This window comes from Schistocerca americana, chromosome 7 (genome assembly GCF_021461395.2).
Source record: "Schistocerca americana isolate TAMUIC-IGC-003095 chromosome 7, iqSchAmer2.1, whole genome shotgun sequence".
NCBI lineage: Eukaryota > Metazoa > Arthropoda > Insecta > Orthoptera > Acrididae > Schistocerca > Schistocerca americana.
In genome coordinates this window covers 226366684-226393934 of record NC_060125.1, presented here as the reverse complement: position 1 = coordinate 226393934, position 27251 = coordinate 226366684, and the positions used below count along the sequence as shown (strand labels likewise).

The 27251-nt window shown below is 41.5% G+C and overlaps 1 protein-coding gene across 2 annotated transcripts in view; it reads right to left on the bottom strand.

The window, feature by feature from the left end:
* The window catches only part of LOC124622144 (protein goliath), a 639805-nt gene that overhangs the window by 7012 nt on the left and 605542 nt on the right, over positions 1-27251 (bottom strand). For both annotated transcript variants that reach the window (XM_047147776.1, XM_047147777.1), the window contains 5 exons: positions 15964-16081; positions 11851-11922; positions 11361-11443; positions 10670-10766; positions 3666-3797 (listed from right to left, as the gene is read on the bottom strand). In XM_047147776.1, coding sequence (XP_047003732.1) covers positions 3666-3797; positions 10670-10766; positions 11361-11443; positions 11851-11922; positions 15964-16081 — 502 coding nt within the window. The remainder of the gene's footprint in view (positions 1-3665; positions 3798-10669; positions 10767-11360; positions 11444-11850; positions 11923-15963; positions 16082-27251) is intronic.

Below are 27251 nucleotides of genomic sequence, written 5' to 3'. Positions count from 1 at the left end.
GCAGGGTTTGAGGAAGTCGTATCCCTGCTGGAGAGCCACATTCAGGGTCTGATCCAGTCCCGGAAAGTATCCTGTCACAAGTGGGGCACTTTTGTGTTTCTTCTGTGGGAGGTTCTGGGTTTGAGGGGATGAGGAAGTGGCTCTGGTAATTTGCTTCTGTACCAGGTCGGGAGGGTAGTTCAGGGATGCGAAAGCTGTTGTCAGGTTGTTGGTGTAATGGTTCAGGGATTCCGGAGCAGATTCGTTTGCCACGAAGACCTAGGCTGTAGGGAAGGGACCGTTTGATGTGGAATGGGTGGCAGCTGTCATAATGGAGGTACTGTTGCTTGTTGGTGGGTTTGATGTGGACGGACGTGTAAAGCTGGCCATTGGACAGGTGAAGGTCAACATCAAGGAAAGTGGCATGGGATTTGGAGTAGGACCAGGTGAAACTGATGGAACCAAAGGAGTTGAGGTTGGAGAGGAAATTCTGGAGTTCTTCTTCACTGTGAGTCCAGATCATGAAGATGTCATCAATGAATCTGTACCAAACTTTGGGTTGGCAGGCTTGGGTAACCAAGAAGGCTTCCTCTAGGCGATCCATGAATAGGTTGGCGTACTAGGGGGCCACCCTGGTACCCATGGCTGTTCCCTTTAATTGTTGGTATGTCTGGCCTTCAAGAGTGAAGAAGTTGTGGGTCAGGATGAAGCTGGCTAAGGTAATGAGGAAAGAGGTTTTAGTTAGGGTGGCAGGTGATCGGCGTAAAAGGAAGTGCTCCATCGCAGCGAGGCCCTGGACGTGCGGGATATTTATGTATAAGGAAGTGGCATCAATGGTTACAAGGATGGTTTCCGGGGGTAACGGATTGGGTAGGGATTCCAGGTGTTCGAGAAAGTGGCTGGTGTCCTTACCCAATCCGTTACCCCCGGAAACCATCCTTGTAACCATTGATGCCACTTCCTTATACACAAATATCCCGCACGTCCAGGGCCTCACTGCGATGGAGCACTTCCTTTCACACCGATCACCTGCCACCCTACCTAAAACCTCTTTCCTCATTACCTTAACCAGCTTCATCCTGACCCACAACTTCTTCACTTTTGAAGGCCAGACATACCAACAATTAAAGGGAACAGCCATGGGTACCAGGATGGCCCCTTCGTATGCCAACCTATTCATGGGTCACTTAGAGGAAGCATTCTTGGTTACCCAAGCCTGCCAACTCAAAGTTTGGTACAGATTTATTGATGACATCTTCATGATCTGGACTCACAGTGAAGAAGAACTCCAGAATTTCCTCTCCAACCTCAACTCCTTTGGTTCCATCAGTTTCACCTGGTCCTACTCCAAATCCCATGCCACTTTCCTTGATGTTGACCTCCACCTGTCCAATGGCCAGCTTCACATGTCTGTCCACATCAAACCCACCAACAAGCAACAGTACCTCCATTATGACAGCTGCCACCCATTCCACATCAAACAGTCCCTTCCCTACAGCCTAGGTCTTCGAGGCAAACGAATCTGCTCCGGAATCCCTGAACCATTACACCAACAACCTGACAACAGCTTTCGCATCCCGCAACTACCCTCCCGACCTGGTACAGAAGCAAATAACCAGAGCCACTTCCTCATCCTCTCAAACCCAGAACCTCCCACAGAAGAACCACAAAAGTGCCCCACTTGTGACAGGATACTTTCCGGGACTGGATCAGACTCTGAATGTGGCTCTCCAGCAGGGATACGACTTCCTCAAATCCTGCCCTGAAATGAGATCCATCCTTCATGAAATCCTCCCCACTCCACCAAGAGTGTCTTTCCGCCATCCACCTGACCTTCGTAACCTCTTAGTTCATCCCTATGAAATCCCCAAACCACCTTCCCTACCCTCTGGCTCCTACCCTTGTAACCACCCCCGGTGTAAAACCTGTCCCATGCACCCTCCCACCACCACCTACTCCAGTCCTGTAACCCGGAGGGTGTACACGATCAAAGGCAGAGCCACGTGTGAAAGCACCCACGTGATTTACCAACTGACCTGCCTACACTGTGACGCATTCTATGTGGGAATGACCAGCAACGAACTGTCCATTCGCATGAATGGGCACAGGCAGACAGTGTTTGCTCTGCCCAAACTCTTTGTCTTTAAATATGTCTGCTTGTGTCTGTATATGTGTGGATGGATATATATGTGTGTGTCTGTGTGTGTGTGCGCGCACGCGCACGCGCACGCGCACGCGCACGCGCACGCGCACGCGCACGCGCACGCGCACGCGCACGCGCACGCGCACGCGCACGCGCACGCGCACGCGCACGCGCACGCGCACGCGCACGCGCACGCGCACGCGCACGCGCACGCGCGAGTGTACACCCGTCCATTTTTCCCCCTAAGGTAAGTCTTTCCGCTCCCGGGATTGGAATGACTCCTTACCCTCTCCCTTAAAACCCACATCCTTTCGTCTTTCCCTCTGCTTCCCTCTTTCCTGATGAGGCAACAGTTTGTTGTGAAAGCTTGAATTTTGTGCGTATGTTTGTGTTTGTTTGTGTGTCTATTGACGTGCCAGCGCTTTTGTTTGGTAAGTCACATCATCTTTGTTTTTAGATATATTTTTCCCACGATGTGACTTACCAAATGAAAGTGTTGGCACGTCGATAGACACACAAACAAACAAACATACACACAAAATTCTAGCTTTCGCAACCAACGGTTGCCTCGTCAGGAAAGAGGGAAGGAGAGGGAAAGACAAAAGGATGTGGGCTGTAAGGGAGAGGGTAAGGAGTCATTCCAATCCCGGGAGCGGAAAGACTTACCTTAGGGGGAAAAAAGGACGGGTATACACTCACACACACACACACACACACACACACACACACACACACACACACACACACACACACACACACACATATCCATCCACACATATACAGACACAAGCAGACATATACAGAAGCAAAGAGTTTGGTCAGAGATGTCAGTCGAGGCGGAAGTGCAGAGGCAAAGATGTTGTTGAATGACAGGTGAGGAATGAGTGGCGGCAACTTGAAATTAGCAGAGATTGAGGCCTGGTGGATAACGGGAAGTTGCCACCACTCATACCTCACCTGTCATTCAACAACATCTTTGCCTCTGCACTTCCGCCTCGACTGACATCTCTGCCCAAACTCTTTGCCTCTGTATTTGTCTGCTTGTGTCTGCATATGTGTGGATGGATGTGTGTGTGTGTGTGCGCGCGAGTGTATACCCGTCCTTTTTTCCCCCTAAGGTAAGTCTTTCCGCTCCCGGGAGTGGAATGACTCCTTACCCTCTCCCTTAAAACCCAAATCCTTTCGTCTTTCCCTCTCCTTCCCTCTTTTCTGATGAGGCAACCGTTGGTTGCGAAAGCTAGAATTTTGTGTGTATGTTTGTGTGTCTATCAACGTGCCAGCGCTTTCGTTTGGTAAGTCACATCATCTTTGTTTTTAGATATATTTTTCCCAAGTGGAATGTTTCCCTCTATTATATCCATATCATATATGACCCATGCAGCAAGTCATAGATAATTCATACAAAGAACTGTCAATGTGGGTCATTCACACATTGCTTTGTCTTGTTTTTAGGAAACTTCAAATCCATTTTGTACTGTGGACATTACATAAAACACACAAATTTTTTGTATGTATGAGAAAGTTATTTGTGATGTAAACTTACAGTGCGATTTGCTGGTCTCAGCTGTGGTGAACCGTTGAGGCTCTCAATGTCATTGTCATGACCACTTGATGCTCCGAGACCCACCACTTCCTCAATTTCCATGTGCAGTATGCTCTCTTGGCTTCCTGTAAACTGCAATTTTATTTGGTGAGGCATTATAGTTATTATTGTTCTGAACACACAAACTATGAAAAATAACATTATTTATTATGGATAATGAAATAAGTATCAGAGACACAACTGCTGACATGATGCTGTTGAACAAGTGACTGTGCTAACATTATACACTGCTTGCTGTGGCCTGTAGCAAAAGGGCTGCTCTATGTATAAGAAGAAGATTGTATGCTACTGTAGCCGCATGGGCACAAGTCATACCAAAATGTGAACATTTCCCAACACCCACGAGCTCTTTCGCCATGCCAGCAGCTCTGCAACCACACCCAAGATGCTGGGGCAATAACCGGCATTTCAAGACATTTCAACAGCACTTGGTAGGCCACATATGTGACCTCAATTGCAGCAGGACTTCCCTTTTCTTACATAAAAGCTGGCTATCTAGCCAGGATGGGCATGCTGACAATGCCGGGTTTGAATCTGCATTCACTTCGTATTTGCTTCTACCGTGATACTGCCAACACCCATCTGGCATTTCATCAAGATCCTGCCAGGGTCCAGCCACAGCCTGGATGGACTGGGAGTCGAGCTAATGACCTCTCAGCTCTGACCTCTGGGGTCCATCAGCATCTGCCGGTGTCTCCAAGTCACCAGTTATGCGCCCATCCCTGGGCCACCATTATCAGTCACTGGAGTCACATGCTGGCTCATTGCAGTCACAGTTAGGAGAGTAGAAGCGTGCCTCATGAAGCTGTGTGGAGCCAAATGATGCGAAACTAGCAAGTTTGCCACTGTGCTGCATTGGTGAAAGCTCTGACACTGGGTCTCCTTGCCTGCCATCCCAACCTGGGCCACCAACTGACTGACACCATCCATCTGCTGCAGGTGCTGTATCTAAGCCAGTCAAACTCAGTGGTCCACACCTCACTAAATTTATTTGTGAAAAGACATCATAAGAAAGCAGTGAAATAGGAAAAGTGTTTGGTTTCTTAGTGGTTTTATTGAGACTGTCTATCTTGCTGCCTTTGTTATGTGTTATCCCTCATAACTCCAAAGATGCATATTCTTGCCATAATAAGCAGATATTTATGAAAACAGACTTTCCTTTCACCAACTGGGTTTTTGATTCCAAGTACAATAGTCACCTTCCTACCACTAAATATTTGATTTATACACTTCTTGCAAACATCTTACAGATTAATCTCCTATGTCTAATTTATATGTTTTTTCTATTGGCCGAGCACCACTGAATAGCATCATTTTCAAATTATTATGGAAATAATAGGGCAGTGCTCTTAATCTGAATTACAGATGAAATATTTTAAATGTGAAATTGTCCTCCTCATGAGAACTGCTGGATTCAAACTTCCTCTGTCATTTAGATTGAAGGAATTCTAGAAGAGCAACAAAACAACCCCAGTGCAGTTACAGATCGCCCTTCAGAGTCATTTGTCTCTGATGATTTGTCAGCAGTGTGTATAGGCTTCACATTCAGCTCCATTCTAAATTTAACAAGGTAATTACGTTCACAGACCTTTAATATATAATTCATAGTCTGAGCATTGTCTGAAACTGTGTCACCCTCCATCTCACCTCTTTGGTGGAGTCATCCATTATGGGCTTCCCAATAATTTCCAACATCTAGCTTTGTATCTCCACCTTCCTTCAGAAACTTCTACAATATACATCAGACATATTCTCCTACAGGTCGCATATCATTCAACAAGTCATTAATTTGTTGAAATCTAATGAGTATCATAATTCTTCCAGCAGTGAAGTTGTTACTGTATTGGCAATTATAAGGTTGCTTTCTGAGATACCAACCTACACAGTCTTCCAGAAAGATTCACCTGCATTGGTCACAAAGATTAAAAAACAAATCATAAAGTCTCTGGCCCTCAGAACAGTATGCTGCAATCTACACCACCTCCTTCTCATCCTAGTAACTGCCTTCCAAAATTTTAAAACTAGGCACTGTGCTTACTTGGGAAGTTGTAAGAATTTCTCAATATCATATTATAAAAATGTCAATTATTTTATGGATCATAATATATTTGTGCTTCAGTTACTTGTACTGAACAGGTGGTTATCACCACTGGTGCCACATCTCTCTTCATCAATATTGCCCATGCAACAGATAACAACTGAACACTTAATCTCTCATTGTCAACATAAAGTAAACCTAATGCTCTAAATGTTTATTACAGCAGACAGAATTGTTCAGACTAAGAACTGTCCCACTTTCAACATTCATATCATTGAACAGATCAGGACATCTGCACATGGTACTTGACCCAATGTTGTCAAATTCAACAGCTTCTTCCATCTGGACCCTGCTGTCATATTCCTTCCCAGCCCCATTACCTTCCTCTGAACATTAGATAGTGAGAACTGTCCCTTGTCCTTCCAATAAGCCTCTTTGGTCCCACAACCCTTTCAGGTCTGATCTCTTACACATTTGCCACAGAGATTTTTATCTCTCTTCTCCCTGCCTCCAACACCCACCACTGTTTCCCCCTCTCTGCCAACTTCCTGTGTCTACCTTCTACCTCATTTGTCCTCCTCTCCCTCTACCCTCTCTAATCTTCTTCATTGTTTATTTAACTTCATGTATGTTATGGCCCTTATTTCCCTTTCTACAGGTGCTTGATGGCATCATTCCATTGAATAGACTACTGCTGATTTCCTTTCCCTTGACTGTATAGTTCAAGATAGTACTTCATCTTTAATGATCTCATCATCAATGGAGATTTGAACTATAATCTACCTTTCATTTAGTTTTTCATTTCATGTCATCCTTTGAGATACTTGTATCTACCAATGTTTTATTAACTTCTAACAACTGAAACATTTCCTGGCTGTTGTGTGATGTGGATTCGTGGGATTACTATGATACAGTTTGTCAGAATCTTCAAGAAAAGCAAAGATATACAGGGTGTTACAAAAAGGTATGCCCAAACTTTCAAGAAACGTTCCTCACACACAAAGAAAGAAAATATGTTATGTGGACATGCGTCCGGAAATGCTTACTTTCCATGTTAGAGCTCATTTTATTACTTCTCTTCATATCACATTAATCATGCAATGGAAACACACAGCAACAGAACGTACCAGCGTGACTTCAAACACTTTGTTACAGGAAATGTTCAAAATATCTTCTGTTGGCGAGGATACATGCATCCTCCCTCCATTGCATGGAATTCCCTGATGCGCTGACGCAGCCCTGGAGAGTGGCGTATTGTATCACAGCCGTCCACAATACAAGCACGAAGAGTCTCTACATTTGGTACTGGGGTTGCATAGACAAGAGCTTTCAAATGCCCCCGTAAATGAAAGTCAAGAGGGTTGAGGTCAGGAGAGCGTGGAGGCCATGGAATTGGTCCGCCTCTACCAATCCATCGGTCACCGAATCTGTTGTTGAGAAGCGTACGAACACTTCGACTGAAATGTGCAGGAGCTCCATCGTGCATGAACCACATATTGTGTCGTACTTGTAAAGGCACATGTTCTAGCAGCAGAGGTAGAGTATCCTGTATGAAATCATGATAATGTGCTCCATTGAGCATAGGTGGAAGAACATGGGGCCCAATCAAGACATCACCAACAACGCCTGCCAAAACGTTCACAGAATATCTCTGTTGATGACGTGATTGCACAATTGCGTGCGGATTCTCGTCAGCCCACACATGTTGATTGTAAAAATGTACAATTTGATCACGTTGGATCCGTAAAGAGAACATTTGCACTGAAATGAGGATTGACACATTGTTGGATGAACCATTCGCAGAAGTGTACCCGTGGAGGCCAATCAGCTGCTGATAGTGCCTGCACACGCTGTACATGGTACGGAAACAACTGGTTCTCCTGTAGCACTCTCCATACAGTGACATGGTCATAGGCTGGAATGTTCCGTGCTCCCTAAGATGCCGATCAATTGCTTCGAAAGTCTTCCTGTCGGGACACCTTCATTCTGGAAACCTGTCTCGATACAAACGTACCACGCCATGGCTGTTGCCCCGTGCTAATTCATACATCAAATGGGCATCTGCCAACTCCAAATTTGTAAACATTGCACTGACTGCAAAACCACGTTCATGATGAACACTAACCTGTTGATGCTGCGTACTGATGTGCTTGATGCTAGTACTGTAGAGCAATGAGTCGCATGTCAACACAAGCACCGAAGTCAACATTACCTTCCTTCAATTGGGCCAACTGGCGGTGAATCAAGGAAGTACAGTACATACTGTCGAAACTATAATGAGCTCTAACATGGAAATTAAGCATTTCCGGACACATGTCCACATAACGTCTTTTCTTTATTTGTGTGTGAGGAATGTTTCCTGAACGTTTGGCTGTACCTTTTTGTAACACCCTGTATATATCTAACGTCTAACAATTTCAAATATTTGCTGCACTTCAATCTTTAAATTTTTTTGCCCATGTCTATTTCTTGCACATCATGACAGTACAAATTTCTGAATGTTATATCACTTTGTCTACCACATTTAATAGATTTATATAACTTTTTTTTGGAGAATAAAAGTACAGAAGAATATCTAAACTTCTAAAGCCATTACTTTAATATGTCTTACCATTCATTTATGACAAATAACATTGCTTTCTGTTTCTGCCTGGTATAAAGTTAGAGTTTTCTTTCTTCTTCTCACTCCCTTTCACCTTTCCCCCTCCTCACCACCTTATTACACGACTAGTTCATTTTGTTGGTATATTATTGTATTTTGCTTTTACCTTCACCAGAAAAGCTTTCTTATTCCCTCTACAATTCATGCAACTTCAATTAGTCCATGATTGTGGCATAGAATAAGATAAATAAATACTAGTTCTTTAAGTACTTTCTGGCAATTGCAAATGTAATAAACGAGGCTTTAAATGTGTTAATGTGGAGGTAGTTTGAAAAGTTCTAGGAACAGAATTGAAAGAATTGACTTACCTCAGTGGAACTTTTTTTTATATTATTTTTCAATTTAATCTCCCTCTGAATTAATGCACTTTGTCCAGTGATGTTCCACTGCCTTTATTCCATTTCAAAAATTAAATTCCTCCAAGCCTGCAAAATACCCATCAACTTTGGCTCTTAGTTCTTCGTTTGACGAGAATCTCTGTCCACTTAAAAAGATTCTGAGCTTTGGGAAGAGGTGAGAGTCTAAAAGGTCCAAATCAGCCAAATAAGGCTGGTTGTTTTCCATTCACGTGTGTGGAAACTGTATTCTCTTAGTTGATGCTGTTGGTTTGCACTGTTTTTAGTGTTTATTTAGCGCTTTTTTCATATTTCTGTGACAGTTCAAATTCCCAGATTTGCAGTGTATTTTCACATACAGTTTCAGCATTCTTTTACATTATCATGTTTGTCCTACTGGCAGAGCTGTCCATGCCTCAAGTCATTCAGTTATGGGAGTAGCAAATCTAGAAACTACTGCAGGGAGTCATACAATGAAATCAGGTTCTGGCTGTGAAAGTCATGTCCCAGCATGCTGCACCCAATAATCAGTATCTTAGTTCATGTATTTTTGCTTTGGCAATGACAATTTTGTATGGGTGTGCATTGTCTTGATGAAAGATGACTTTCTTCCTTGACAAACCTGACCATTTCTACCTTTTTTTTTGCTGTACTTGATCTGGCAGGTTAGTGTAGTACTGTCTTGTAATTGTTTGATCAGTGTGAAGGTAATCTATCAGCACAATTCCATTTGTATCCCAGAAAACTGATGCCACGACCTTTCCAGCTACCCATACTGACTTTTCTGTCTTTGGTGGTGGTGGTTATGGTGATGATGGTGAACCAACATTTTTCCACTGCACTGACTGTTGTTTTGTCTCTGGAGTAGTTGTGAGCCAAGGTATCATCAGTATTCATAAACTGGCACAAAAATCTTGTTGGTTGCTATGAAATGGGCCAAACATTATTCAGATATTTCCATTCTTATGAGTTTCTGATCCTATGTTAAGAGTCGCAGCACACATCTATCAGACAATTTTCTCATATTTCCTCTGTTAAAATGTGATATGTATGTCCCGTTGGTGACCCTTCATGAACATTATATGCACTTTTGCAATAATTTCTAGGGTAGTGCTACATTTTAGCCAAGCACTATGTAGACCATCATCTAAGCTCTCCTGGTCGTATTTAAACTCGTTTGTCCACTAGACAGCAGTTGTATATGAAGGAGCGAGTCCACCAGTGTGTTCTGAAAATCGACATAAATTTTCTTTGCTTTCATACCTTTCTTTATGAAGTACTTACTCACTGCTGAAATCTCGATTTTTTTCCCCATCTTCACAAAGTGCTACATGGCAGCAGCAGCAGCAGCAACAACAACAACAACAACAGATATCTATCCAGATCACTCATGCATCCTGTATTTACTCGTAAAGGAAAACCAGTTATTAAATGGGAACCTCATTGCACTACCATTGACATCTTGTGTCATTCCACAAACTTTTCAAACTACCCTCCTGTCCTTAGAAATACTAACTTATTTTCTTATGAGCTACTATAATGAGGTTCTAACAATACTTTTGTCACAATATATCTGCATGACTCTACTAACAATTCTTTGTGATGTTTACATGCCACTTATTGTACTAACAGAGTGATGACAATCTGACTTAATCAAATGTGTGTAAAGGAGGAGTACAGTGAGAAAAGTTAGACTTTAATTTCTCATCAATATCAGTGTTATTATGGGCAGAACATTAGCTCAGTTGGGTGCAGATGGGAAAGCAAATTTCCACAGAATGAGGCAAATGGTTAACTGTGTAAGTATTTGTATGGCAGTTAAGTTCCATTCTCAGAATTTCTTTTTCTCGTGTATTGTGACTATTCAGATTAGTTTTTGAAAGTGAATGTGACATTAACTAGCTCTCACCACAAAGCCGTAGTGCTTCAGAATATCCATCTTGCACATGGGACACGTGCGGTGCTCCAGCAGCCAGGGATCGATGCATGACTTATGAAACTCGTGCCTGTGAACAACAAAATCATTAACAACAACGGAAATAAAATCGGACAAAATTTTGTACCATACAAATGCATAGCAGATTCAATTCCAAGATAACGACATTGCTAGCACAGATAGATGGAAAAATACTAGGGCTGTGAAACAAAAATTCCAGTGAAGGCATTGTATATCAGCATTAGCCCATGTATGCCTGCTACTAGTCTGATGTCTGCCCATTGTCTGCTAATGTGATTTTTCCAGAGATTGTGCATTCATACAAGACAGGCCTCAAATAACATGACACAGTGCTGTATAGAAACACTATATTCCCGTGCTGTTCATTACAGGTTCCGCTAGAGACAACAGCTACACTTCTGAGCAGCGTGCACATCAGGAAACTGGCAGTGCTGCAGAAGGGTGCATTTGTGTGACTGTGTGTTTGAGAGTGCATACTTAAATCTAAAAAGAGTGATACGCTGAAAGCTGGTGAAATCTCTGCACTATTAAGTATTTGTTTGTTACATGCTACACCTCAGTCACCTGGAAGTGAATGGTCATCTTTTCTCATTTTTGTATATTGTTTCAAAGAATTTCTATGACAGAAAACTGGGGGTCATACCTGCATGGCAAGATTCTCAGAACATCTGAGATCTTGTATGGTTCAATGCACACAGCACAGCATTCACCGTCCCCTTGGATTTCCTGTAAACAAGTGATGAAATTGTTTAGTTTGTATTAGGAATGAAAAAGGCTTTAGTTTAATAAAAGGTTTTACAAATCCTTATCTACTTTCTCAAAACTGACCTGTACCAGTGAAAAATAAACCACTGAATGTATCGGAAGATTGAGTTTTAATTGCTGAAGTAGTTTTAGATATAATTTCATATTAATGCACCCTGATACATTAATAAGAACAATCAGTTAAAGGCCTTTGAAAAAGCTCATTACTATGGGAAAACACATACATTTATGAAATATTCACATGGCATACAGAGCAAGTGTGAAGTTAGCATTATCCTTCCAGGCAGCAGCCACTCTCCAGTATTATCAAATGTCATCTTGATCTATGAATACAGTGAGTTTGTTGGTTATTAACTATTTATTCATACCTTGTCTTCTGATTTGATGTTCTTTGTTGGTATCTTAGACAATGCCTTCTTTGCTGCACTGCAGAGCCGCCTCTGTAACAGCATATAAAAAGCTGTGTAAATCATAATTTGTCTGTCTTTTATGATTTACTTTTGGAACTACTATGAAGTGATAGTGCATCATGAAGGTTAGATGTGTTGTAGGGAAGTTATTTCTTTACTGGGAGCTTACACATATATACCACCCTGAAACAAATGCACTCTGTTAATATTTTATCCTATTTTAAACTTCAGAATATTAAGAAGGAATCAGAATTTTAGAACCTTGTGTACTACTAATTAGTAGTCATTTCATATAACGATTCATGCGTCGGAAGTTGAAAATAACCCTCAACAAGAATTTCTTCCCAGAAATTTGTTTGAGATGAACTAAGTATTGAAATGAGTATTGGTAAGATTTTATGGATGCAGTTAAAGAGAAATTCACAGAGGAAGTATAACTTTAACTTTTTTCCCTTAAATTTACAAGTGTTGCTCTTTACTTCCCATACAATGACAGTGGTCATACAACAAAATGTCAGTAGTCTATATTCAACATATATTTATTATGATTACAATTTTGAATATTACTCATCAACACAATAAACAAAAAGTGATACGCTTGACAGTCTTGAATGTAAATGTCCATTTTTAATAATTACATGATCCTGTGGACCCATCCCACATCAAAATATTGCAATCAACAGTAATTTACATTGTTGAGCCAGTATCATTTTTCTACCAAGGAATGTCACTTGAAGGATATGTCACATTGTATGAAAGACACTTAATAAGTGGTAGAGATAAGATTTAGGGAAATCTTTCATTCTGATCCCTGTGCAAAGTTTGCAGAAAGCTGTTGATTGGAGTGACTTTGAAAATGGTCAAATTGAGATTCTCTAACAGTAGGAAGTGTGCATCACGGAAATAGCGAGGTTTGCTATGTGTTTGTGAACCATTGTTATTAGGAGCTACTAAAATTGATGACAAATGTAAAACTATTGGTGTTGTTGCAATATTGGAAATGCACACATCACCAAAGAATGATGACACCAATGGCTTCCCATTTCTACAAAGCAGAAGCAAAACAAGATAGTTCAAACTCAAGTCCTTCCTCCTTGGTTCTCTTAAATTTTACTTTCATCTGCTTTAAGGGAAACTAGCTTTCACAAGATGTAGGTGCATATTTAAATTTCTAATCTGAAGTGTCCACTTAATAAACCTTTCCTCATATTTCTTTCTGTAAACTGTCTCTGAGTCAGTTTTAATGATTCTCATTTGACTGAATGTTCTGTATTGTAAAACATACTTCACCAGTATATCTGGTCATTAGCATTTAACTGTCTTTGTCACATAAACCTCTAAGATCATTTTGATTTCAGAATGTTTGAAATCAGTTGGATCTAAGCATAAGTTGCCAAGTTGTCAGTGAAGACTGGTCTACACTATTCTACCCACACTGGAAACTTCACTATGAAAAATAACCCAATAGCCTGTACATCTGATGACTCAATACATTCTGACAGAATATCAAACTTAAATTTTCTAAATGCAATTATTGTGAATGCTCCCTTGGAATGAGGATCAGTATTAATAGCTTGTGTGTTTCCAGTACCACTGTTACAGTATACCATTCAAAGAACTGTGTAACATGAAACTTAATAATTTATAAGGTGTGAGACTAACCCTGCTCTCTTTGTATACACCTAATCCCTATACTCTTTTTTTCCTTCTACAATGATTTTATAACAATTTGTATCTGTCAGAATTTCCAATAGTGTTCTAATGACACCTCTGCTGATATTTCATTTAATGTTTCATTTTTCTGTATTGTTTTTAGAAATTCACCCATTTTAATTAATATGGTTATCTAAACATGATGTATACAGCACTGATCAACCAAAATGTTTCTGGCAGTTAGCTGCGTAAGTAGCTTCATATCAGAAGCATTTAGATTTTGCAGCACAAGATATAGTGGAGTCAGGAACAGTTCATCAGTCATGTCCATACATGAATGCCTCCTCCATCCCCCCCATCTGATTCTCAAAGTGCAGCAGTAATGTGTTCTCCCATGTTGAGTGCTACATCCAATGTTTAAAATACAGCTCAGCAAATGATATGATCTTCACACTAATAAGGAATATTCCCATTGGTGCACTACATATCCTTCTCAGTTGCGTAATTGAAGTTTCTCAGAAAATTATTTTCTGTGGCCCCAATAATCACACTATTTACCAAGATATTTTGTCAGAGAGCCCAAAGGAGACATTTTTAACATTCGTATCCCACTATCACCTGGCAATTAGAATTTTTTGTCTATTTTCTGCTGTAGGTTTAATTTGCACTTGTGATGTAATTGGGATGTGTCTATGGTTTTTTCACCTGGGTTTCCAAAGCATAAAAGTTACCAGAGATCTCTAGACTGAAGCTGAGCTTTTAATGGTAATTGCTCTTGAATCTTTTTGTTGACACTGAAGCCCTGATCTAAATACACTCATCAATCTAGCTATCACATTGCTCTCATAAAATGCAGTATGCATCTCTCTGCAAGTGCCAAGGATTCCATTAAAGAACCAAAAGTATAATGCATCACTCTTTAATCACATTCAACTACAGACATGAAAGTGATGATGCCATTCTCCAACCACATTCTAAGGTTGATTGTGGCACATAGATGAAGATGTAGATTACTGCCCCTAGCAACTTTTAGGAAATTTACACACCTATACATTTTGACTGCATAGGTTGTACTTGTTTTGTCATTGATACTTATTCAATGAAAGATAACAGTTACGTGACGTAGTGAACATGGTACGGGATTTAAACCTATACACAGTAAAGGATTCAAACCTGTACAACCAGTGTGATAGCTGTGAACTTTAGCCACTCCACTACTTCTGATTGGTTGAAATATGACTGACATTACAGGGACAGAAGATACTCACAGAACTTCAATATTGATTTTTCTCCAAAACAAGAGGGCATTGTGTGAAAACTTAGTAGCCAGGTACTCAAGACAGGTCCCTCTACAACATACTTAAAGACTCATCAAAATCCAAGAATAATGGGTCTAATGGTCCCCCTGTAAAATCTATGCCCTGGAACTGGCTCACCTTTTTTGTATAGATACACTCCCCAGGAGAGTAGAGGAAAAAGGCTTATGTTGGTATACAATGGACATCCTGACTCTTCATCTTAGAAAAACTCTACTGCATAGTCTCAGACGTACAGTAATGATAACAGATTAAGAATTACTCATCAATGGGCACATTCTAAATGAAACTCTTAGACATTCAGATGGAACAAACTGAGATAGTTCCAACATATGGATAAGTTAAGCAAAGGGCTTAATTTTGCCAGCTTTGCACCTAAATATCTAGAGATGTTCTTCTGTAAAAGTCTTTAGTAAGTTGCCAGGGGGGAGACAGCAGACAGGAATTTGAAAATGCCCAGTTATTCAAAACCAAAGCCACTCTTTCTTTAATTTGTACGAGTGTTTGGACTCAGAGATATAAATTCTAGTTAGGACTAATGCTCATATTAAACACATATTAAACAGATTCTTAACTCTTTTGGCTTGTAGACAGCTGATAGTGTTTTCTGAACAGTAAACAGCAGCTGAGTAGTGTAAGAGGAAGAGCAGTGGCTTTTAATGTTTTTAAAATAATCTAAAAATAATACAGATTATTATCAATGTGAATAGATTAGCACATATCATAACTGATTGTTATTACACTTTACAGAAGTGTGTTTGCTTCTGACTGTTAATATGTAACTTGAATCACTCCATCCCTCAAGGCTCTCCTTCAAGAAATACAATGAATACATTATTTTTACTGACTTACAGTAATATAGCATTAACTTTAATTTGTCACCATCTATCCAATCAAGTGATATGATTTCTAATTGTTGATGTGGGAAAAAATAGCTTCTCTGCTAATATTCAGTTGTCCTTTAACTTTCTCATAATGTTCAAAAAGATTCTTTGAATTAGAAATGAAAATTCACAGCTCATGCCTTGTGCCTGCTTAGTGTCCATTCTTCAAATAATGTATGCAATTATTACAAGCATACTCATTGTGGAGTCAGACTTACCGAGAGACGGTCCTTGGCATGGATATAACGGAAACGCTGCACGTAGTAGAAGACCAGCCATGCCAGTGAGATGATCATCAGTACCACAAATGAGATGGACACGAACAGCACCGATGTCCTGCAGAAACACCAGCAACATTGTCACTAAATTGGTCTGCTTTACAAATGTCAACTGGAAACATATTTCACAAGTAGTCATAGCATTGCTAGCCTGTAAGTAAGTTATAATTATTGCATTCTTAATTTGGACTCTATGTTTGTGATAAAGTAAAAGGATGCTTGTTGGTAATCAAACAAATAGCCTTTTATGATATGAATATAATAGAAGGAAACATTCCACATGGGAAAAATATATCTAAAAACACAGATGATGTGACTTACCGAACGAAAGTGCTGGCAGGTCGATAGGTACACAAACAAACACAAACATACACATGAAATTCAAGCTTTGGTAAGTCTTTCTGCTCCCGGGATTGGAATGACTTCTTACCCTCTCCCTTAAAACCCACATCCTTTCGTCTTTCCCTCTCCTTCCCTCTTTCCTGATGAGGCAACAGTTTGTTGCGAAAGCTTGAATTTCATGTGTATGTTTGTGTGCCTATCAACCTGCCACCACTTTCGTTCGGTAAGTCACATCATCTGTGTTTTTAGATAAATAGCCTTTTATTTTTGACAGACACAAAGCTTACATATTATGATGATGATGATGATGATGATGTTGATGATTGATAATAACAATAATAAAGTTACGAACTAAAGAATGGCAGGTTACATATAGATTAATGAGAGTTTGTAAAACACTTAACTGTAGTTCACAATTTAAGGTGTATACACTACGCTTAAGAACATCAACTAAACACAATCATGTCATGCAAACATACAGGCATACGGGCAGAACCCACACAGAGAAAGTGAAAACATGACACATGAGGATGAGCCAGTCTGTGGATCTGAGACCTTCCACTACAGTGAGATGACTTGGATAAAATGTTTCTGGTACACTTACCACGTCAAATTTGGATAAAATCCTAATCTTTTGATGACTGACTCCATCTTCATCAGGAACAATGTCTGACTATTGTGAAACTAGTTGGGAGTATACACTTTATGCCCAGAGAGTGGCATCCGGTGGGCTGGATTACACCATGATGACACCACAGAAATAATGGGTACTGACTTGGCTCCCTTCATGCCCATAGATTACGTTTGTGTGCTCACTGTATCCAGCATTGCTTGCAGCACTATCACTTGCATCAGATGGTAAACTACAAGGAGTCTTTCTCTGTACTCACAGAGGGGTGATACTGTACAGTAATTGTTTTCCATAGAGTGCCTCTACAGTTTGTAACCTGACACATGGTTACATCACTTCACTCTATCACCCTTACTGAAAAGCACAGAAGGAAGAAATGAGAGTGAGGCTTCCTGGTCATAGTAGCAAATAGAGATATCTTTTCTTCATAAGGTGTGAGTGCTTTGTATACACTTTGACTTCTAAGAGTAGATGGCTGTACCAGTATTGTCTCGTGGACTGAGAGCATATGACACTCCTAATAGCAATCTGTCCATTGACTAAGAATGTTGAGCTTATAATGTTCCCTTCTCTACCTCAGGTCTTGCCTAAATACTCCTCCCCTCTCAGCCATTTGTTTATGGAAAATTTGGAAATGGCTTCCTGAAATAAGATACCTAAATCTGAATATCCATAAGTCACAACAGCATTGTATTAATAATTCAACGTATTTCACAGATGAGAACAATACATAAATATTTCCTACATGCCCTGAATTCTGCAAAATTATTTCACACTGAATATTTAGCTTCAACAAGTCACTAATTTAATAAGTAATACAAATGTCTATTGTGAGTGTGTACATCTTACTGTTAAGGACCCCGTACATGATAAAACAATTTCTCAAACATTACTACAAGAGAGTGCTGAAAAGTAATGCCTGCAATTGTTGTATGTGAAAATTCTTTAACTTTTTAAATGAGAGAATATTATTAACATTCTACTTCTTTATTTTTCGTGTCTACATATTTGCAGCCCTTTGCAATTAGAGGTCTCCGAATTACAGCCTGTAACATAGTGGTGCATGAGAATCAGCGTGCTGATAAAGTTTCGAATTCGAAGAGTTCATCCACACAAGGAGCACCTTCGTCTTCGGTACGACAATGCCAGACAACACACAAGTGCTGTGACATCTCCAACAATCTGATGCCTTGGGTTCACTGTTATCAGTCATCCTACATACGATCCCTACTTGGCCCCATCCAATTTTCATCTGCTTCCAAAAGTAACGATAGCAGTGAAGTGGTGCAAGCAGAGGGGAGGTTGTGGCTTTGTCAACACAGTAAAACTTTCTACAGTGATAGTATCAACAAACTGGTCTCTCGTTGGGAGAAATGAGTTTGTTGCTAGGGTGACTGTATTGAAAAACATGTAGACATGAAGAATAAAAATATAGAATGTTAGTAACATTTATTTCATTTAGAAACTTCAAGGATTTTCACATAAAAAATTTGGAGGCATTATTTTTCAGCAGGCCCTGACAGTTTTGTCAAATATAGTGCTCAAAATAAATGTTGCATATTGCTTTATTGTCAAATACTGGGCATGATAGAAAAAAAACTGATTTTGTTCTGTCAGCTACTGTCATATGAAAACAAAACAAATAAGATAAACATACTTCCATTTGAAAAAACACAAACAAAAAACAAAAACAAACCCTTACAAAAGATTCCACTGCAGACACTACAATTTCATCTCATTGTCATCTTGTATAAAACATTGTTTATGAACCAATTAGTCCTCCTTGTAACTGGAGAGACTTTTCAATGCAATTTGGCATCTCCTTAGCAAATTGTGCAGATAATCCTGTGGGACATTATCTTGTTCCTCCACACTGGTCTCTATGAGGCCCTTTAAGACCTCTGGTGGGGCAGAATGACTGAAAACTGCTTGTTTTAGCAAGGCCCACACATCCTCAGTGCAAATGAGATCTGGAGAATATGGAGGCCATTTCATCTGACTGGTTTTATGCCCCATTAAGGTGGTGTTCAAAGATTGTGATGACAGGGTGAATCCCACTCCAGTATGTTTACCAAACAAAGCCACAATGTGTGCAAGGATTTAATTTCGATACTTCTCACCAGTCATCATCCCATATATTGGCACAAGGTGTAGCCTGCGGCCATAGACAATTTCACCCCAAACACGACTGAACTACCACGATAAGGGTGGATGTCTATGATACAATTAGAGTGTAAATGTTGCCCTTGTTGCCTCGACATATGAGTATCAATATTGTCAGGTTAGAGACTGATATGGGTCTCATCAGGAAAGAGTGTTGTGTCCCTCTGCTGCCTATCCCACAAAGAATGGTTTCATGCCCATACAATATGAGCCCCTCTCTACAACTGATTTAGAGGAGGAGCCTTGAGATATCTTCTGTCTCCCTGATGATGGAGGCTACTGGGCACTGTTTGTGTTGACACTCGCAAATGGTTCAAATGGCTCTGAGCACTATGGGACTTAACTTCTGAGGTCATCAGTCCCCTAGAACTCAGAACTGCTTAAACCTAACTAACCTAGAGACACGACACACATCCATGCCCGAGGCCAGATTCGAACATGTGAATGTAGCGATCGCGCAGTTCCAGATTGTAGCACCTAGAACTGCTCCGCCACCCTGGTTGGCTGACACTTGCAATCCTATATTTGTTTGGAACTGCCACGACAGGCGTGCAGTGTTGTGTTGAGTACTTCTGCTTGCTTTTACATGCAGTTATCAGTGCTGAATAACTGTTCTTTTTCTGCCACAGCCATTTCAGTGGTGATCTTCAGTTGATCTTGTCGCTAGAAACTTATTCCAGATTCTAGACACATCAGTTTGGCTCACAGCGACGTCCACCTGTCTCATTCCTTGTTCCATTAGTGTGATTACTGTTGTCCAGACCATACTGAAGCAACACAATTGTCGTAATAGCACACACTACAAGTGTTGCAATGCTTAAAAGTGGCAAAGTTGCTATATACTGCGCTCCCCCCAATCCCCCACACTAGAAACAGTGACCTTTTCCACTCGTATTACATTAAAAACAAATACTACAAATATTACACTAAAAACGAACGAATGTATTGATGTCGAAAAGTATTTGTGGATGAAAGTGTTCATTATTTCCGGCCAGGGTGGTCGAGCTGTTCTAGGCGCTACAGTCTGGAACCGCGCGACCGCTACGGTCGCAGGTTCGAATCCTGCCTTGGGCATGGGTGTGTGTGATATCCTTAGGTTTAAGTAGTTCTAAGTTCTAGGGGACTGGTGATCATATGTTAAGTCCCATAGTGCTGAGAGCCATTTGAACCATTTTTTTGTTCATTATTAAAGTCTCCGCAATATTTATATCACCCTTTGTATTTAAGGGTGTGCAACTGTACTCGACGTGTTTGTCAAACAGAGATCGTGTTTGAGAGAAATTCTGATGCCATAGAATTTTACTTAATGGAAGGATTGAAAAGAGGTACGCCTAGTCTCTTTTGGCCAATCGAGGTCCTACCTGCGTAGATAGTAGCGTCTCCAATGCTCGGAGAGCAGTGAGCCGACCACACCGCATCCAATGGCACCCTTACCAGCAATTCACCAACTACTGGGCGTGATCAGGTTGGTGCGCAAGTTCGTAGCGTTTTTGTTTTGTATGTTGGTATTCCAGTAGTCATGGGATTATTTATCGATTGTCATTTCTCATTTGTAGTTCACTGTTGCTATTTGAATTTATATTTTGTCATGTGAATATGGTGAGTGGAGCTGTGGACGCCAGAAGATGTAGTGCCAAGTGGAGAAATAGGAATATTTCAGACATATTGAGTTCAATGGATGGGGGTGACAGCAGCGGAAGCAGCCACAAACGTTCGTGCCGTGTATGGGAATGATGCCATTGGACAGAACGTGACAATAAAATGGTTTCCCGTTTTAAGGAGGATGGTTTTGACATTAATGATGATAATGATGACGATTAGTTTGTGGGGCGCTCAACTGCGCGGTCATCAGCGGACATTAATGACCCTCGACGTTCAGGAAGACCTTCGGGGTTTGATGAAGTTCGTTTAAACGCATTAATTCAAAATGATCCACGTCATTGTACTCGAGAAATGGCAAATGTGATGAATTGTGATCATTCCACTATCGCGCGACATTTGCATGCTATGAGAAAGGTTCAAAAGACGGGTGTATGGGTACGGCGTGTTGTAAGTCAAAACCATAAAAATCAACAAGTGACCGTTTGTGCACCTCTGCTTACTCGTCATCAATTGGCTCGTGAACAATACCGACAATTCCTATCTTGCATCATTATTGTTGACGAGAAACTGTGTCTTTATGCCGACATACGGAAAAGAAAGGAATGGTTGAACCCAAAGAAAGCAGCAACTCACCATAAAAAGATCTGTGCGCATCTGTAAAAGATAATGTCATGCATCTGGTGAAAGAGCAACGGTGTGGTGTACCGCGAACTGCTTTCACGAGGTGTAACCATCACTGCTGACATTTATTGTCAACAACTGCGACGTCTTGCACAGGCAGTCCGAGAACAACGACCACGAAGACTCCGTTAAGGAATGCTACTCAACGATAACGCCCGCCCGCGTTCTGCTAGAGTATACAAGAGTCGGGTTGGGAAGTCATTCCGCACCCACCTTATTCACCTGATCTTGCGCCCTCAGATTTTCACCTTTTCCGCTCTCTATCGAACCATCTTCAGGGAACTCCCTCTCCGAATGAAAACGCGCTCCGAACGTGGCTCGACGAACACTTCGCCTTAAAACCACGTGATTTCTGCTGTCGCGGAATGGAACAGTACCCCGAGCGTTGACAGACTGTTGTAAATAGCGAAGGATAATACAATATTGATGACTGAAGTGTGTCTGTTGTGTTTATTGAACTCCTGAAAAAGCGCTACGAACTTGTGCACTAACCTACTAACACCTGGTAGATTCGCAACACTCGGTGCATCCGCCTGGCAGGCGGTTCACCCTTTAGCAGGTGACAGAAGGGCAAGTTGTGCAGGTTGGGGACGGGCAGCTGCGACGACAAACACGCTCCCGTCGCTGCACGGTGCTCTGCTCGCTGGCCTTTGGGGCTTCCTGAAAGGTCAGCGGGCGAGCTAGTTCGCGGTCAGCAGCGCTTGCGTCTAAATAGAACCCGCAACGTTGCGAGCCCAGCTTCAGCACCGGCGATAACAACTTCTAGTGCGCTGATGTTCAGTTCTATACTTTTTCGACGAGAATTGCATGTGTGTGAAACATGACATCTACATCTAGGTCTATATTCCGCGAAGTGCATGGCAGAAGGTACGTCCCATTGCAGCGGTGATGGCGGCTTTTTCCCGTGCCGGTCACGTATGGAGCGCGGGAAAAACGATTGTTCGAATGCCTCTGTGCATGCTGTAATGAATCTAATATTCCAGAATGAGATTTTCACTCTCCAGCGGAGTGTGTGCTGATATGAAACTTCCTGGCAGACTAAAACTGTGTGCCGGACCGAGACTCGAACTCGGGACCTTTGCCTCTCGCGGGCAAGTGCTCTACCAGCTGAGCTACCCAAGCACGACTAACGCCCCATCCCGAGTTCGAGTCTCGGTCCGGCACACTGTTTTAATCTGCCAGGAAGTTTTGAATCTAATATTATTCTCACGATCCCTATGGGAGCAATGTGTGTGTGTGTGTGTGTGTGTGTGTGTGTGTGTGTGTGTGTGTGTGTGTGTGTGTGTAGGGGGGGAGGGGGGACTGGGGGGGATTGTAGTATATTCCTAGAGTCATATTTTAGAGCCGGTTCTTGAAATGTTGTTAGCAGACTTTCTCAGTATAGTTTCCGTATAGCTTCAAGAGTCTGCCGGTTCAGTTCCCTCAACATCTCAATAATACTGTCCCAAGTCTGTAATCACCCATCCTGCCCTTTTCTGTATATACGTTCAATATCCCCTGCCAGTCCTACTTCGTACGGGTCAAAATGGCTCTGAGCACTATGGGACTTAACGTCTGAGGTCATCAGCCCCCTAGAACTTTGGAGAAAGACTTAAAACTAACTAACCTAAGGACATCACACACATCCATGCCCGAGGCAGGATTCGAACTTGCGATCGTAGCGGTCGCGCGGTTCCAGACTGAAGCGCCTAGAACCGCTCGACCACACCGGCCGGCTCGTACGGGTCCAACACACCTGATCAATATTCTAGGATGGGTCGCACATATAGGAATTTTTTTTATGAACACTTTCCTATGTCTCTTTTAGTGTCAAGTACGTTTTATCGTATCACATCTATTTAACAATAGCCTTTAATATAAGAGGCGATAATTCTCTTTTGTAGCGCGTAGTCGGCCGACAGAGTATAAGGGCGATGAAAGGGCGTTGCACGTCCGTTCACGCAATTACAATGTTTCTTACACGTACAACACAATTTGATCTATGCTGGTCGTTTGCTATTACATGGTGATGAAGTGGCGTTGTTCGTTCATTCACGCGTTATTTTTAGTAATATGATAAAAAATTAATCTTGATAATATTTTTCATTCAGGGGGCGTCACCAATAAGAAGTATATCTACATTAACTGATAAAAACACCTACTCGACCATCTGTGTACAGGTTAACCGAGATTATTGCATTGTGCCATTTACAAACTACAGTTTCACTGTTTTATGTCCTATGACACCTTTTGTTAATAGCGATGGGTGCGTTATGCAGCATTCGTTGTGAAAGGGCCGATATATTCTAATAGTGTTAAGTCGGGGTAGCGTGTTCCAACTTATATGAATCTATGCATAGTTTGTTACATTTTCATGACGCCTGTATATAAGAAGGGTAGAAGGACGGATCCTCAAAATTACAGACCAATATCCTTAACATCAATTTGCTGCAGGATTCTCGAACATATTCTCAGTTCAAATATAATGAATTTCCTTGAGACAGAGAAGTTGCTGTCCATGCATCAGCACGGCTTTAGAAAGCATCGCTCCTGTGAAACGCAACTCGCCCCTTTTTCACATGATATCTTGGGAACCATGGACGAAGGGTATCAGACGGATGCCTTATTCCTTGACTTCCGGAAAGCGTTTGACTCGTTGCCCCACTGCAGACTCCTAACTAAGGTACGACCATATGGGATTGGTTCCAAAGTATGTGAGTGGCTCGAAGACTCCTTAAGTAATAGAACCCAGTACATTGTCCTCGATGGTGAGTGTTCATGGGCGGTGAGGGTATAATCTGGAGTGCCCCAGGGAAGTGTGGCAGGTCCGCTGTTGTTTTCTATCTACATAAATGATCTTTTGGATAGGGTGGATAGCAATGTGCAGCTGTTTGCTGATGATGCTGTGGTGTACGGGAAGGTGTCGTCGTTGAGTGACTGTAGGAGGATACAAGATGACTTGGACAGGATTTGTGATTGGTGTAAAGAATGGCAGCTAACTCTAAATATAAAATGGCTCTGAGTACTATGGGACTCAACTGCTGAGGTCATTAGTCCCCTAGAACTTAGAACTAGTTAAACCTAACTAACCTAAGGACATCACAAACATCCATGCCCGAGGCAGGATTCGAACCTGCGCCGTAGCGGTCTTGCGGTTCCAGACTGCAGCGCCTTTAACCGCACGGTAACTCTAAATATAGATAAATGTAAATTAATGCAGATGAATAGGAAAAAGAATCATGTAATGTTTGAATATTCAATTAGTAGTGTAGTGCTTGACACAGTCACGTCGATTAGATATTTGGGCGTAACATTGCAGAGCGATATGAAGTGGGACAAGCATGTAATCGCAGTTGTGGGGAAGGCGGATAGTCGTCTTCGGTTCATTGGTAGAATTTTGGGAAGATGTGGTTCATCTGAAAAGGAGACCGCTTATAAAACACTAATACGACCTATTCTTGAGTACTGCTCGAGCGTTTGGGATCCCTATCAGGTCGGATTGAGGGAGGACATAGAAGCATTTTAGAGGCGGGCTGCTAGATTTGTTACTGGTAGGTTTGATCATCACGCGAGTGTTACGGAAATGCTTCAGGAACTCGGGTGGGAGTCTCTAGAGGAAAGTAATCGCTACTGAGGAAATTTAGAGAACCAGCATTTGAGGCTGACTGCAGAACAATTTTATTGCCGCCAACTTACATTTCGCGGAAAGACCACAAAGATAAGATAAGAGAGATTAGGGCTCGTACAGAGTCATATAGGCAGTCATTTTTCCCTCGTTCTGTTTGGGAGTGGAACAGGAAGAGAAGATGCTAGTTGTGGTACGAGGTACCCTCCGCCACGCACCGTATGGTGAATTGCGGAGTATGTATGTAGATGTAGTCATAACCTGGTGCAGAGGCTTTACGTTTAAGATTCTCAACCTTTCTATAAGTTATTTGTTTTAAGATATAATTGCGTTGGTCTTTTATCTTTGGCAGTCATGGTCTCAGTTAGACATGCGCAATGTTCCCCGTCATGTTGATTTGAAGCGTGTTATCTAGTCCTACTTACAAGGGAACCTCCCCATCGCACCCCCCTCAGATTTAGTTATAAGTTGGCACAGTGGATAGGCCTTGAAAAACTGAACACAGATCAATCGAGAAAACAGAAAGAGGTTGTGTGGAGCTATGAAAAAAATAAGCAAAATATACAAATACAAACTGAGTAGTCCATGCGCAAGATAGGCAACATCAAGCATAATGTCAGCTCAGGAGCGCCGTAGTAGCGTAAAAAAAAAAAAAAACAGTCCCGTGATTAGCGTGAGCAGCTGCGGAACGAGAGGTCCTTGGTTCAAGTCTTCCTTCGAGAGAAAAGTTAAATTTTTTATTTTCAGACAATTATCAAAGTTCAGGCACTCACACATAATCAACTTCGCTCTCCAAAATTCCAGGACATGTTCAAATTTGCTTGGACATATGCAGGATTTGACGGTCTACACACGGAAAAAATTGAAAACGTTAAAAACATATGTTTTGACAGAGCACAGGGAAAACTGTGCGACTGTGAAATTGTTCCATTCATTTGTTGCAGTTTGTCACAAACTCTTATGTTTTCATCTCTTTTTTGGAAGTGATTATCAAATCCACAAGAAAACCTAAATCGGGCAAGGTAGAAGAATCTTTTTACCCATTCGCCAAGTGTACAAGTTAGGTGGGTCGACAACATATTCCTGTCATGTGACGCACATGCCGTCACCAGTGTCGTATAGAATATATCAGACGTGTTTTCCTGTGGAGGTATCGGTTGGCGTATGACCTTGAGATCAAATGTTTTCGGTTCCCATTGGAGAGGCACGTCCTTTCGTCTACTAATCGCACGGTTTTGCGGTGCGGTCGCAAAACACAGACACTTAACTCATTACAGTGAACAGAGACGTCAATGAACGAACGGACAGATCATAACTTTGCGAAAATAAAGAAAGTAAACTTTTCACTCGAGGGAATACTTGAACCAAAGACCTCTCGTTCCGCAGCTGCTCACGCTAACCACGGGACCACAGCGCTCCTAAGCTTACATTATCCTTGATGTTGCCTATCTTGCGCATGAACTACTCAGTTTGTATATTTTGCTTATTTTTTTCATAGTTGCCCACAACTTCTCCCTGTTTTCTCGATTGATCTGTGTTCAGTTTTTCAAGGCCTATCCACTGTGCCAACTTATAACTAAATCTGAGGGGGGTGCGATGGGGAGGTTCCCTTGTTAGTTTCAGGTGAGCTCCCGAGGCCCATCGCACGTCGTCCATGGAGACGAGGCTCACGCCAGAGCTTAAGTCTTGGTGTTGACTTAACACGTACGTGCCGCATTTTTAAAATGTGACTATGCCTATTCAGGCTGTTTTATTTTTAGACAATGCCCTCTTAGAAATATTATAGATTCAGGTATATCTTATGAAGAAGGTTCAATTATATGGGCTGAAACCTAGGTAAAGGTTGGTTTCATTACCGCAATCGAGGCTGATAGTTTATAGATAAAAAATCCTCCGATCAAAGTATGAAAATGTAATGTGGATAAAGAAGAAATCAAAGCAAATCTGTTGCGCCACAGAATGGAAATCACAGATACAATCAGGAAACGGTGATCACAGTTTTCTAGACACTTACACAGAATGAATAACAAAAGGTTCTCAAAAAAAGTACAGAATTCAGCTTCATCTATAAAGAATAAATGCAACTGGCTAACTGAAATGCATGGAGATCTAAAGGAAACTGACATGCATGAAGAAGTCTTTCAAGTCAGAACGAAATACCGAGCCACAATTACCAATAATGAACACGCTGAGAAGCCAGTTCGA